The sequence below is a fragment of the Seriola dumerili genome, unplaced genomic scaffold (assembly GCF_002260705.1).
Source record: "Seriola dumerili isolate Sdu_G_001 unplaced genomic scaffold, Sdu_1.0 BDQW01000295.1, whole genome shotgun sequence".
Taxonomy (NCBI): domain Eukaryota; kingdom Metazoa; phylum Chordata; class Actinopteri; order Carangiformes; family Carangidae; genus Seriola; species Seriola dumerili.
In genome coordinates this window covers 679,331-693,498 of record NW_019174550.1, presented here as the reverse complement: position 1 = coordinate 693,498, position 14,168 = coordinate 679,331, and the positions used below count along the sequence as shown (strand labels likewise).

At 39.7% G+C, this 14,168-nt stretch overlaps 2 protein-coding genes across 2 annotated transcripts; one reads left to right on the top strand and one right to left on the bottom strand.

Annotated features, from left to right (window-relative positions):
• Positions 1-455: 455 nt before the first annotated feature.
• On the bottom strand, positions 456-3,812 carry arl2 (ADP ribosylation factor like GTPase 2). Its single transcript, XM_022758372.1, has 5 exons — positions 3,614-3,812; positions 3,201-3,311; positions 2,110-2,272; positions 1,062-1,142; positions 456-895 (listed from the first exon to the last, which is right to left on the bottom strand). The coding sequence occupies exons 1-5, from the start codon at positions 3,676-3,678 to the stop codon at positions 761-763; spliced, it is 555 nt and encodes a 184-aa protein (XP_022614093.1). The 5' UTR covers positions 3,679-3,812; the 3' UTR covers positions 456-760.
• Positions 3,813-5,687: 1,875 nt separating this feature from the next.
• Positions 5,688-13,227, top strand: LOC111231317 (cell wall protein RBR3-like). The gene is made up of 3 exons (XM_022758371.1): positions 5,688-6,091; positions 7,459-7,578; positions 10,039-13,227. The coding sequence occupies exons 1-3, from the start codon at positions 6,002-6,004 to the stop codon at positions 11,191-11,193; spliced, it is 1,365 nt and encodes a 454-aa protein (XP_022614092.1). The 5' UTR covers positions 5,688-6,001; the 3' UTR covers positions 11,194-13,227.
• Positions 13,228-14,168: the final 941 nt, after the last annotated feature.

The following is a 14,168-nucleotide window of genomic DNA, read 5'->3' as shown; positions in this document are numbered from 1 at the left end:
GTATTTGCCCACTTGTATCCATTTTATAAATTGGCACTTACCTTTACAGATACCCCATTCAATTGCATCCTTTTTTTTTTTTTTTTTTTTTTTTTTTTTTTTTTTGTCTGAAATCAAACTGATCAAGAGTTGACTAATTGTATCTGTAATCCAAGATCAAATCAGTCCAAAAATAAAACATCACTTGGTGATTCTCTGCTCACTTTTAGTGCATCAAAAGTGGGAGATCTACCAGCTGTAGTTCATCCAACCTACATGAGATATGGAGTCACACATTACAACTGCAAAGTGTTTCAGGCAGTGAAACATTAGTTAGTCAAGAGGACACTTTAAAATTAGCAGGACATCATCTAGGACAGCTTGTGGTGCCACTAAATAAATGGATGAGCTAACTGCAGTATTCTACATGAGTAGATGACATTCAAGGGTAAATTTTAACCTGGTTAACAGCAACAGTTCATTAGGCATCAAGTTTTATTAGAAACATTTGATTCAGTGAGGCATTACATACAGTTGTGTGTAAACAAAACTCAAGGTTTCAGTACATTTGAAATCAGTTTGAGGAATTCTCACTGTTGATCACTCTCCCTCCAAGATAACTGGATCAACTGCCTACATGAACAGAGAATGAGGAAAAAAAATAAAAGCTGTGTGTGCATTAGGTGATCGTGGATACAGTCGGCTCTGGAGACTGCAAACAGCTGATGGAACAAAAAATATTGAGCTCTTTTTTTGATACTTCTGAACTCCGTGGTCATGCTCAGTCGGCAGTGAAGATCCTCGCAGCGATATCATCTAATAGCCAGTCCACTCCAGATAACAAGTTCTCTCCTGTTACTGCACTGCAGCCAATGATACACCAGTGATGACTTTTAATCTCATCCAGAGCCAGCGCCTGCAGGAGTGAACACACGCAGCGTAAAAACAGATGGTGATGTACAACTTCCGGATAATTCAAGTGTAATATGACAAAAAAATTTAAACGGCTCTATTAAGACATATTTCACCGTGACATTTCTGAAATACATAAGCAATCGTTGTAAACTGAGTGTAAATCTCACCTCTCGTATCGCCTCTTTGGACAGGGCTCCTGGTAAGTCCTGTTTGTTGGCAAAAACCAGCAGTGTTGCACCAGCTAACCTCTGCAGGGAGGAAAGGACAAGGAAGAGAGCATGATACCAAATGTGTTGCGTATAAATAATCACTGACGTGTGCTAAGGGCTGCCCGATACTCTCCTTAATTTGACAATACAGTATTGTTTGGATTTAACACTGGTTTCTGAGGAATAAGACATGTTAGTCAAATTAAATTCAGAGTTTAATGTGTTGTTACACGACAATGAAATCTTTATCTGCTAACACAGCAAAGTTCAAAGACGAGTCAGTGTCATATTTATGGAGATGCAGACAACATGCCACTGACTAACCAGCTAACTAACCGACTGGTCCTCGGGGTTAGTGAGTGACTGCCAGTTTTTTGTTTCCAACACCCAGTTCTCTGATCTAAAAGATACTGCAACCACAATAAAATTCAATCTGAGAATTTTTAAATACCACATAGAAAGCAATTCTATCTCAATTCAGTGTAACAGTACTTCCTTGCAATATGAATAATCAATTAACACGACCTCTACCCATTAATGAACAGGCCCGAGGGGTCAGTCACTGATAACATTTCTTGTTTGTCATAGAGCTCAGTTACAAGTCTACAAGGACAAATTATCCCAAAGAGACAAAATGACCACAAAGACATATTCTGTGTCTTTCAGGCTTTTAGAGCCTTTTACTTGTCATGCCTGGATCCAGTTGATGGGGAGAAAACTGACACACACATTTACCAATTAAAAATAAAATTATTAATTTAAGTTTTAACTAAAATCAACACTTAATGAGTTGATACTTCCAGGCAACTGTCCCCCAACAGCTGAAAGTAATATCTAACTACAGTCTACAGTCTACTGCAGGAACGAAAAAAATCCTTCATGACACTTCTTAATACTTTCTGAGGCGTATTGGAGGAAATGAGGAAATGAATTTAGTGCTATGTAAAACTTTTCAAGACATGCAGATATACGCTGTGATAACACCAGTGTGTGTAATTCAGTATACCTCCTCCAGCAGCAGTGAACTGAGTTCCTGCCTGCAATCCTCCAGTCTGAGTCTGTCTGCGCTGTCCACCACCCACACCAGCCCGTCTGTGCTCTCAAAGTAGTTCCTCCAGTAGGAACGGAGTGACTTCTGACCTCCTACATCCCAAATATTCAATTTAAACCTAGAAAAAACAGAGAGGACAACATTAGGAATGTGGAGAAAAATACAGCCTGTTATTGTGGAAAGCCCTGTAAAAAAAAAAGAAAAATTATGTAGAAAGCAACTGATACTCAACCAGATTTTTGACTCATGAGTTACAGTACTGTGCAAAAGATTTCAGCACTTTAGATGCTTAGATTAATTCTGCAGCCTGACATCAAGCCTGAACATACAGCCAGACATTAAGAACTGTGTTCAGAGAGAGAAGAACATGAGTCCTCCAAAAGAGCCATGATCTCAACACCATGGAGTCAGTATGGGATTACATGAAGAGACAGAAGACCCTGAAACAGCCTAAATCCACAAGAAGTTCTCCAAGATGCTTGCAACCAAGTACCTTGAGAAACGGAGCGCAAGTGTACTGAGGAGAATTGATGCTGTTTTAAAAGGCAAAGGTTGGTCAAACCAAATATTGATTTGATTTAGGTTTTTTTCTGATTACTTCACTTTGTGTTAGGTTAACTGACTTTAATACCTAAAGCTTTTGCACAGTACTGTATGCTCATGGGGTGTGTGAGGGGCTTCTGAAAGACAAATACAGGACACTAATCGCCCATAACATTTTAGGAACTGAATCTGTATTTCAGAAAATGTGTTTAAGCTATAGATCTTTTTCTGAGCAGGCATTTTAACTTGTCATAGATTGAGAAGTGTTAAGTTTCCCAGTGTGACAGCATGCACAGAACCAGGACCCTGAAACTGAAGCAGCTAGAAAGAATTCTACCATGAATCATTGTATGAATTACATCTGTGCTCGTCCTAGACTATGTATAAATGCCTTCACTGAAAATGACTTCTTGAGAAAGACTGTACAGTACGTGTTGTATATAAGAAACAATACCCGTATGAATAAATGTCATATCATGCTGTAGCTCCGCTGTTTGTGTTACCCTCTGTGCTCCAGTGTTTTGATGTTGAAGCCCAGGGTTGGGGAGATGGTGCTGACGTCTTCTCCGTTAAACTTCTTTAGGATGGTCGTTTTTCCTGCGTTGTCCAGACCTCTGCACGAGCCAGGTTAAAGAATAAACTAACACACCAGAGTATTTAATTGTTAAATGCTGCGGGCTAAACTGCCACCAACTATTAGTTATCTTATAGCCTAGTGCTTCATAGCTAGCAAGTTAGCATGATACAGCACGAAATACGTAAAACAAACTTCACAAGCATAACACCGTTTATTATCTAAACATACAGATATAAACTGCTGCTCGTGGTTTTTATGTTATTGACAGTTATAATAACGTTAGTGCATGGATGCTACTTTGTTACCATCTAAGCTAGTAAACTGTTACAGAGAGGATACAACATCAGAAGCCTCATCTCCCGCTCCTTCTGCTTCATCTTCTTCAAAATCGTCAACAAACCCATCGCGGCACTGTGTCGCTCAGCTGCTGTTGTTACAAATATATATATATATATTTGTTACAGATAAAGGGTTTAATATGAAAGATATTTGGCATCCATAAGCAGCATTGCGATGCAGGAAGCGATTGTAATTCTAATCCCGCCTCACGTAGCAACCGATTGGTCTGTTTGGTGAGGAGCGAACGTTGATTGGTTTTGGAAAACATTCTAAAATGGCTGATTGGTCAGTAACCATTCTAAGGTGTGGTCGTGCTGTAGAGGCACTGCGCATTTGTATGTCTTTGGCGCCCCCGTCTGTCTGCTGTCGGAATTACAGATTTAATAAGCAGGGTGGAGATTTCCTGTCCAATAGTATGTCAGAGCTAGTTTCCAAAAATATACAGAATATAGACGGTTGTATTTCCAAAAATAAAAACTGAATATTTGCAGGATGCAGTTAATACAATTTTCATGAAACAGAAAACATGCTGTGCAGGCAAGAGGGTGCGAAAATTTAATTTAATTTTCAACCTTGGAAATAATAGTTTGACTAAACAATAATACCCCTAACCCTTTCCCCTGGAGTTTTCAACTGCCTCTGTCTGCTTCAGAAAAAGCTAATAAGTGGACTTTATGTTTTTTATTTGGACAATTTCATCAAATTTAGTCAGGAAATTTATTTCAGTTTATTACGTTACAGAGTGCAGCAAGATTGAGTTCATCAGCGGAGACGATAAACTTTATACCCTACAGTGAAACTGAAATAATATTTAGATAATAGTGCATTGACTTTAGAAGAATTTCCCTTAACCCCGTCCTGTGGTTCAGGAAACATCCTGCAATCCTAAACTTTCTAAAAAAACTTTCATCCTTCACATGTATTTTCATCTTAGTTTACACAGTGTCAGAGATAGGGTTAAAATTGAAAATAAAACTCATACATAAAACAGGAGGTTCTCTATCTGGTACAGCTGTGGGAGAGTAACATGTTTGGGTGATGTATTATACCACTGCCAGCTTTGTTAATGTAGGCTACAAGAATAAGTTACACCCCAGCTTCAAAAGAAATATCAAGGAATATCGATCTACAAGAAACTAGCAAAATTTGTCTTACATAGGCTATATGATTTAACATTAGAAGACAGACTGTTTCACCTTAATTAGTTCATTGAGAAGTTGTCAACAAAAAGAGTGTTCATTTTGATTGTTAGTAATTGGTATTGGTAAGACGTTTCATTGTTTTTTTTTAAATTAGCAGAACATTGGTACTTACCTAATGTAAATCAATAAAGGCAATTACGAAATGAATGTATTAAGGATTTCTTCCAGTATGATCCTATGTATTTTACATTTACTGTCAGCAAACTTAGTACCAACAACACAGCAGTGTATCGTTTTAAAACCTTTGAGTGTGGGCTGTTTTTGCCTTTCTTGAGAAAAAATTAAATTTTCATTCAAAGTATACTTGGACCTGAAGTGACATAATTTCCTGCTGGGAACTGGTAAAAGCTGTTGGCTGCTGTCTGGGGGCTTGGCCATTAATTTCCTGGCAAAGGCACTTCAGAAATTCCCTGCACGTGAAGGGGACGCACCGGTAGTCCTAATATGGTCATCAGTTCAAAGCTGTTCCTGTCCAAAACCACATTTTCCCATTCATTTATCATGATGCCTTCAAATGCTATCGAAAATATTCGGTTGGGATTCATATTGTAGCTGACCACACATTCACAATCGGACAACGTAGCTGTTTGATACTAATAGAACAATGTAGCCTGCTTTTATATCGCTGGAAAAAAACAGTGGCCATTTGAAAAGGCTACTTTTTTTTATCACCGCGTCCACGTTTAAACCTTTTAACCGATTCAGTGTACCGACAAAGGATTGGATAGTTCAACTAACATACCGCACTTGAAGGCAGCACAGTCTCACCACCTTTAACTCGCAAAGGGTCTGTTTAAAATAAAGAGAAACTGAAAGCAATCATCGCATCATGTTGCATCACCGGCTTCTTTCATGCCAAACCTCCTGCGCTCAAAACCCACCAGACACGCCGTCTTACAGCTTCACTTCAGGCAACACACTTAGGCTACAGAATCAACAAGTCACCAAGCAACCACCGGGCATTAGTGTGCACTACGGAATTTGCATGTTTACCAGCTTACATTCCCCTTTCCATCCAGGGTCATTTGTAGTTCAGTCTTAGCTGCAGCGAAAATCTGAACGTCAGTGCTTTCACTGGATGGGCACGATGCTCGGTTGAAGATTTATCCTGCCAGTGGAAAAGCAGTCACCCATCCGACCGGCCAGCCAGCCAGCGTGCTGCGTCGGAGAGAGAGGAGGGGAAGAGATGTCCCCGTTATTCATGGACACCGGGTACGATCCCAACAGCCCAGGCTCCCTGTCAGCTGAGGAGAGCAACAGCAACACAGCTGGATCGGTGAGTCCTCCTTCTCATCTTTAACATTCAATCAATCAATCATCAATAGACTATAATCATCATGTCATGTCATGTCATTACAACCATATCTGACCTTTGATGGATATTAATGTCCAAAACCATGACCACATAATATTTATTTATTTTCACTTTGCACTATTTGCACTTATTTGCACTTGCTTGCTGTTCTCACTCTGATCCATGCATTTCTTGGTTTTTATGTTTTCTTTTACTGCACAATAGTTGGACAATGTAGACCCCCCTGTTTTGTGTCTTCTGTAAAGCACTTTGTAACTTCAAAAAAACAACATATAAATAAAGGTATTATTATAACTCACTCACTCTAAAATCAATATGATTTCTACTGAGCACCACAGACACACTTTAAATTCCCTGTAACTGGACTATTACAAGTGATTTTATATCAGGAAACAATTTACATACCATCACCGTAGCATTTCACAAAACTTATTTCACAATAACAAATAAATAACAAAATAACAGTGTGTCTTCACACCTCATAACATATGGCACTGTTACAATAGTTACCAGCATTTATCTTGTCTAATTGTAATGGTTTTCACTTGGATTCAGCCAGGTTTCCCATTTCAGTGAGTGCTGACTGATATATGTTTATTTTTTGTTCAAACCTTGCTGCTGTGCACTTGTCCTCTCATACTAGTAAAGAAAAAGTGGATGTAATGTAAAATCTTTTTTTTAAAAAAACCCTGTATAATGAATATGGACTCTGCAATGAATATGGTTTTAGTTGTTCTGCTGAGAGGGATGCACTTCCAATTTCACAATAAAGCTCCTGTTCCTATTGAGTCTGAACAAAAATGTCTAACAAATGAACGCATTGTATTCTTGTCTTCATTGCAGAAAACAAACATTTGATATAGAGATAATCATTTGTGCTTCTGGTCCCATTTTGGGTCCATTTCATGAAGTAATAAAAGTGAAACACAGTAACTGAAGTGGTTTTTAGATGCAGCTGTCAGGAGAAGAACAATTTACTCTCACATCTAACCTTGCACTGTTGGTCATCAATTTGTCAACTTGACCCCTGGAAACGCTGCTCCTCAATCATGTGCCACAAATTCCTGTCCCGGACTATTATTTGTTTACTGACCTGCTTGAATTGAGAGACCACAAGGCAGTGCATGTGATAAATTTGTCTCTTGACCTTATGAACCGTGACATTTTTGAAAACATTATGCAATATTAAAAAGTTATTGATATTTGCCTTGTGTAAAGATGTGCTCCTTAAAAGGTCACCAAAGAGAAGTATGCACTTGAAAGTCACGCACAGAGTCAGTGTGTACTGTAATGACTGTGCTCAGCTGTGTGTACATTGATATTCACAGGAGAGAGAAGGAGAGGGACAACAGGTGGGAGGCACAGGGAGAAAAAGACGAGAGAAGAACAGAGACGCGGCAAGGAAGACCCGCCGTAAACAAACAGAGAGAGCGGACCAACTTCATGAGGTTTGAAACATGCACTCCTTATTTTCTTTCTCTCCTTTCCCTCCCCCTTTCTTTAAACCGTCATCCTGTGACTCTGCCACTTTCTATCTGCCTCTCAATCTCACACATGGGCAGGTTGTGTAACTAGTGTGTGCGTGTGTGTGAAGTGGTGATGAGATGGATGTGTTGTGATGTGTGTTGGTGTTTGTTGTGTGTGTGTGTGTGTGTGTGTGTGTGTGTGTGTGTGTGTCTTGTGTAATCTGGCAGCATGCTCCTAGCCGTTTCTTGTAAATAGTCTGCTTTAGCAGAAGGGCTATCACTCCCTGTAGTTTGCCCTCCCATTGGCCCCTCCCTTTCCTCTTTGTCCTGTACACACACACACACACACACACACACACACACACACACACACACACACACACACACACACACACTAGGGGCTATTTAAGACACTGACGTGAATTCCTGATTGGATGTGATGCAACAATACGTGTGCACCACTGGAAACTATGTATATATTTTAAAATTAGACATAATTATATCATCATAAAATACTGCCATCCCTCTGGAGAAGCAAGGAATGATGCACTTCTTTTAGGGACTGTTGCATGTCAAACAGTCTGAATCTTTAGTGGTATTCTTAAAAAAACAAACAAATTTCCTGTTAATTGTTTCTCATGAGAAGAAAATTAATAATCATATTAAAATAAGCATTTGAGGTTTTGGGAAATACTCAAATTGACTTTCTTGCAGAGAATTAGCTAGATGATAAAATTGATGCTACTGTCACGTCTGTGCGCTAAATATAGAGCTAAAGCCAGCAACCAGTTAGCTTCGCTTAGCATAAAGGCTGGAAACAGAGGGAAACAGCTAGCCACTTATATCATATTTATTAGCAAGCTTTACAGGTGCAGGGAGGCAGATTTTGTTACTTTTCAACCATGCTAGCTGTTCCCCTCTGTTTCCACTCTTTATGCTAAGCTAAACTCACCAATTGTAGCTCCATATTTAATCAACAGGTATGACAGTGGTATCGATCTATCGGGCACATTACCCTTGAACAGCATTTATGAAAATTGTGAAGTATTATAATTCTCTTACTACTTGAGGGTGTGGTCTTTCTTGAATATTGATTACCATATATTCAAATTTCCTGTCTAATGGGTTTCTGTGCAGTCAAACATACAGTAGTGTCCGTAATCAGATGGTGTTTTTTCCCCAATAAACATAACAAAAGTGAAAATCGTATTTTTATAAAACTGTCACATGATGTACTTTCAGGTTATGTATACGTCTAGATGCACACACCCATAAACTGTCACTCTCACATGACATCCAAACCTGTAGTTCACTATGCTGCGCCTAGTCTTGTGGTTGAAGACGTTTCTCTGTGATACTAATTACACTTTGCTTTATGTACCGCCTATATCACATCCAACCTGTTCTAACTCTGAGCATTTACTGAAAATGTGAATGGGTGTGTGTCTTTTTATATGGAGGGGATGCAGACTTTCACTTTCTGTTTCTCCTCTTCTCGGTTCTGCTCTCTGTGTCTGTCCGTCAGGTTAATTTTGAAGACTCATCGCTGCCACAAGTTTGACTTACCAAAAGTACAGCTTCTGTGTCAGCAGTCCATGGTTTAAAGGGTCAGCACATGTGTCACACAGCTGCATACTACTGTGTCTTTGACTGACTAATGGACAGTGACCTTAAGAGGAGTAAAGTAGACATTGAATCTTACTGAGGAGAAACACTATTTTTCTTTGCATATTCGAGTGTGCACTTGTGGACACTGATGCTCGATGGCGATGAACACTGGCTGTTGTGGAGGATAAGTGTTTTCAGACTGCACTGAAACTTAATTGGGCCATAAAAGCGAGGGTTTAGTTAATAGATAAACTCAAAGAAAACAGCTCTAGATACTATAAATAGGCAGAGGTTTATTTTTAAAGATGTTCGGCCACATTTTAATTGGATATCTTTCCAACTAAACTCTGCTATGATCGGCAGGGAATCACCTTTTTTGCCCTCTCCACCCTCCTCCTTTCATGCTGAACTTGCAGTACTGTCACTGAACAGCGATATTTCAGTTCTCCTTTGGGGTTCTGACTTTGGCCGCACATCATCCCCTTTATGGCTGTTGTACTTTCTATTACAGTGCTCGAGAAGACTCCGTAAGAAGTGTGTCATTAGTCTTGCCTGGCTTTAGTGTTTTATTGCAGCACAAGTCAGGCGTGCTGTGATATTATGTGGGTGGGATGTGATTGCGTTTAGTATTTGTCTTTTGATGTATGTTGTTAATCTGTTTTTATGGCTGATGAGTGCCACTCCGAGGGATAATAAACATATACCTGACTCAGCTTGACATTTACTATTTGTGGTTTCTTTTCTCCACTCATGTTCATGTCGCTTGTATTTCTCTTTTTCTACCCCCTTATCTCTTCCTTACTACTCTTTTACCCTTCACCCTCTTCTCTTTAGGAGCTTCAGTCTCTGGAGCGGACAAACTCAACCCTGCAAAAGGAGATCACGGTGTTGAAAAAAGACCTCCACCGCTACATGACAGCTCTGGCGCATCATGAACCTTATTGCTGCCTGAGAGCTTCTGGGTCCAGCTCCAGCTCAACAAGCCGCCTTTCAGTTTCCCCCTCAGCCAAGTGTCAGACCAGTTCCAGCCCTCCTAAGGTTGCTCCTCAGACCTCAAGCTCCACTTTGGCTACTGCCCCTTCAATCTCTACCTCCTTAACCTCCAGCCAGGGTCTTCAGACTCTTGGCTGTGTTGAAAATTCTCATCCCTCACCTTCAGCTTCTGCCCCAACAGCTACAACACTATCCTCGTCTTCTGGCTCGTCTACTGAACTTGGCATGGCCTCCTCCTCCAGCCCCGTGACTGTTCCTTATTCAGTCTCATTTTCCGCTCTCCCAGCGCCTCACTCTTTGTTTAGTGAAGAGCCTCCAATCAACTCAAGGCCGACAAATGTTACGCCTGTCTGCACTGCCCTTGTTTCAACCCATAATCCCTCTAGTACCCTCACCACAGCTGCTCAGCCTCAATCTGGGCAAGACACCATCCACAAAACCTCTTCAGTGCCAGCGAATGCGTGTTTCAATACGCTTCATTCTGACACTCTGGATGCGTTTTTAATGAACCAAACATCTTTTCTAACTGCGTCATCTAATGTGGTGCCACCTTACTCCCGTTTGGCGGGAGAAAATGAAAGTCTATTAACGCAAGGTTATTCCATGAATGTGCCCCAGCATCATCCAGGTCAGTACAGTGGAAATCCAAACAATTCAACTCCGCTGTGTTCTCTTTTACCTTCAACTCTTCAAGATCCTGCTCTTCAGTCCCTTACAGTCTCACCTAAGGCCAACTTGGAGCCGTCTCCTGCCCCCGCCTTTGCTTTAAAGCCAAGTTACAGACAACAAATGACTCCCAATCCTGTGTCTCTGCTCTCCCTCCTCACTGTCCCGAGCCCTCTGGACATCTCTCAGACCACCTCCAACAGTTCTGACGAACTTATCTCTCAACCTCCGCCCTCACTGACACTATTGGCTGATCCCACAAGCGACCTTTCCCTTTCTGAGTTGCTAGAGGTCAATGATTGGATCCTAAGCGGGACTAGTGATCAGTAGCATTACATGAGACACGGCAGAAGAGGACCAGCGTCCTTACATCAAAATGTTTTGAACTATTTAACTGAACTCTGATGATTTAGGACTCAGACTGTGTCCAAAAAGATCTGCTGTTTAGCTTGTTGGGAGTCAAAATATGATGCAGACCAGCTAAAGCAACAGCTGTAAACTGCAAGGTTTTACAGACAGATTTTCACAGCTGGCATTAAGTTGGTACTTATTCATGGAAAACTGGCATCAATGGCCAAACAAAATGTCTGGGCTGTTGCTGTTATTCAGCTTTTTTGCTTCTTCTTAAAGGGATACTACAGTGATTTAGTATTGTACTTTTATAAGGTTAAGAGATGGAACAATGGCCAAAACTGAAGCAGCACAGGCCCAGTATCCTGATGTTTAGTTCCTAGTATGGGTTAAGTTCCAACAATGCTCAATCCTACATTTCCCATAATGCTCCCCAACAGAATGTTCTATTACACCCTCCAAGCCTGGGGAAATAAACAATACTTTTCAAACCCTGTGCCTCCAATTTGTAACACAGGCTTTCTGATATAAATTTGATTCGACCAAGTTCCTAATGACACAGAAGACATTATACAAATGTTTCCACAAACTGAGTAACAGTCCCCGTGATTAGTAAATTGTTGTCTACATCTGAAATCGGTGGAGTTTCCCTTTCATAACAGCAAAGAACCCAGACGACTTTGTAAAAGCCAAGCTAAGGTTTCAGAGACTGGAGTCACATACTTGTTTTACTCCTTATCTGCAGCTGCTAAAACCTCTCACTTTGTTGGACAACGGGCCAAAACTTTGTACAGTAACTGAGCGACTTTTGAGTGCAAGCCATTCTAGTTGTAATGTGACCCAACTAAAATCCAGCAGTGGAAACTTTTTCACAGCTTTGAATATGTAAAAGACATTTAGTTATTCATAGCCAGTTATTCCTGAATGAGTGATTCAGCTTTGGAAACTTAATTCAAATGTAATTTTAGACAGGGTGGGGTGGACACTTCCTTCTAACTTAATGGAAATGTCATGCAAAAGTCTTAAGGAGAAATTTTTTGCTTGGAACTGCAGTTTTTTTTTTTTACCATGTTGAAAGTACATAATAAAACACACACTCTCCTCACAGTCTAATATATTTTGCTGCTACTGATGATCAATTCGCTGTTTGTTCATTGTTATCTGTAGTATTTATCTGTTGTCTGCTGCTCTATCTGCTTATCTGCTGGTGTCAAAGTGCATATTCTGAAACAAATTTGTGCTTAACTAAATAACCACAAGTAAGGACCCTATCCTTACTTGCAGTAATTACATGACCAAAACCAGCTAAATGTGTATTCAAAAAAAAATCACATATTTTTGGACTTGTAGTAATGTTGAGTTTCACCAGTCTGTTTTACAAACTGAGCTGGTTTCACAGGCAGTACACCAGCGGCAGGCCTGTACTGATCTGTCAGGGAAAATGAGTAAACAGCAGCATGAGCTGAGGAGGTTGTCAGGGACGGCTTCATTAAGCATGGCGATGGTGATGAGGGTTATCAAGGGAGACACAGGTCTGGTGGTCCACCAAAATCCTCACCCCCGAGAGTCTAAACCTATGATGAGAAATTGTTGTATGATTGATATTTCTCTCAATTCAATTATTGAGAGAAATAAATTCATTTTTCCTTTTCATTCCCCGTAACTGATTATAAGAGGACAAAGGCTGCTAAAATCTGTTATAGGAACTACTGCTTTAAAGAAATGGATTTTATTTTTCTTTATTTTTAGCTGTGCTTATGCACTGTGATTGTATTACAATGACGAGTTTGGTTTTTCAGATGATTTATGTAATCGATCTGCTTTTTACATAGTATCTCTATAGTAATGTTGGAAATAGGTGATAGAAGCTTGTGATTTAGACTGAGAGTTATGTGTGTGTGTGTGTGTGTGTGTGTGTGTGTGTGTGTGTGTGTGTGTTATGACCATTTTGTATTTATCATGCATTAGATTAATATATTTATGCTATAAAACGGATTGCAATAAAACATTAATTACAAATGTTTTATTAAAACTTTTTTTCGCTTTTGTTCATTTTACAGTTCTGCTCTATCTGTAACATATGAAGCTTTTCTAATATAAAATCCAGTCTACAGTTAAAGTCACACTGTGTAATTAATGGAAGTTGAAATAACACACTCTTCTAACAAAGGAAATTCATTCACAATAAAACACACACTTGGTCAGTATCAATACATCAATACACTCCAAAGTTTTGCTGCTATAGCCTCATTTGGTCCTGTATGTTCATTAGCTTATGGTTGCTAATGTTAGCAAGCTTTATTACTGTATAACTGACATTACAGACTTTCTAAACTTGAGGAATCCTATCAGTTCATTCACCTGTTACACTATATTGTAGCATTTTAACATTGTCCTGTAAATGTTATGTGGCCACATGTGACACTAAACACCAGCTCACTTTAACAGCTTGTGGACTGTTGTTAGTAGAACAATATTACATATTGTTTTTTACATTTAGACAAATTTTGACCATGCTAAAATATCTCAACAACTATTGGATGGATTGCTGTGGGATTTTCGTGATTTTTGTGATTTTTGTGATTTTTGTGAATCCTTGACGTTTCCTCTTGTACAACAGTGAGCTTGACCTTTGTGCTTTTGAGTGAAATGTCTCAACAGCTACTGGATGGACTGCCATGACATTTATCACACACATTCATTTCGACCTTCAGGAAGAATTGAAATAACTTTGGGGATCTGCTGACTTTTCCTCCAGCCCCGTCATTAGGTCAGAATTTTAATTTGCTCAGTACTTTGGTTCATGGCCAAATACTGTACAATATCTGCAGTTAACAAATCTTAGCAGCTTACATGCTAACTTCAGATGGTGCTCATGGCAAACATTATAGGCCCATCTGTGTAGAATCTGCATGTTCTTCAGCTCAAAGTTGCTGCAATATCACAGAGCATGG

What these genes read in the sequence shown, in the direction of transcription:
- arl2 (XM_022758372.1), bottom strand. Translation starts at nt 3,678, where the DNA reads ATGGGTTTGTTGACGATTTTGAAGAAGATGAAGCAGAAGGAGCGGGAG. An exon ending in GTTCACTGCTGCTGGAGGAG is followed by an intron (nt 1,143 to 2,109) that starts GTATACTGAATT and finishes TCCTCCCTGCAG; the next exon opens with AGGTTAGCTGGTGCAACACT. An exon ending in CCAAAGAGGCGATACGAGAG is followed by an intron (nt 896 to 1,061) that starts GTGAGATTTACA and finishes TCACTCCTGCAG; the next exon opens with GCGCTGGCTCTGGATGAGAT.
- LOC111231317 (XM_022758371.1), top strand. Translation starts at nt 6,002, where the DNA reads ATGTCCCCGTTATTCATGGACACCGGGTACGATCCCAACAGCCCAGGC. An exon ending in ACAGCAACACAGCTGGATCG is followed by an intron (nt 6,092 to 7,458) that starts GTGAGTCCTCCT and finishes TGATATTCACAG; the next exon opens with GAGAGAGAAGGAGAGGGACA. An exon ending in GAGCGGACCAACTTCATGAG is followed by an intron (nt 7,579 to 10,038) that starts GTTTGAAACATG and finishes TCTTCTCTTTAG; the next exon opens with GAGCTTCAGTCTCTGGAGCG.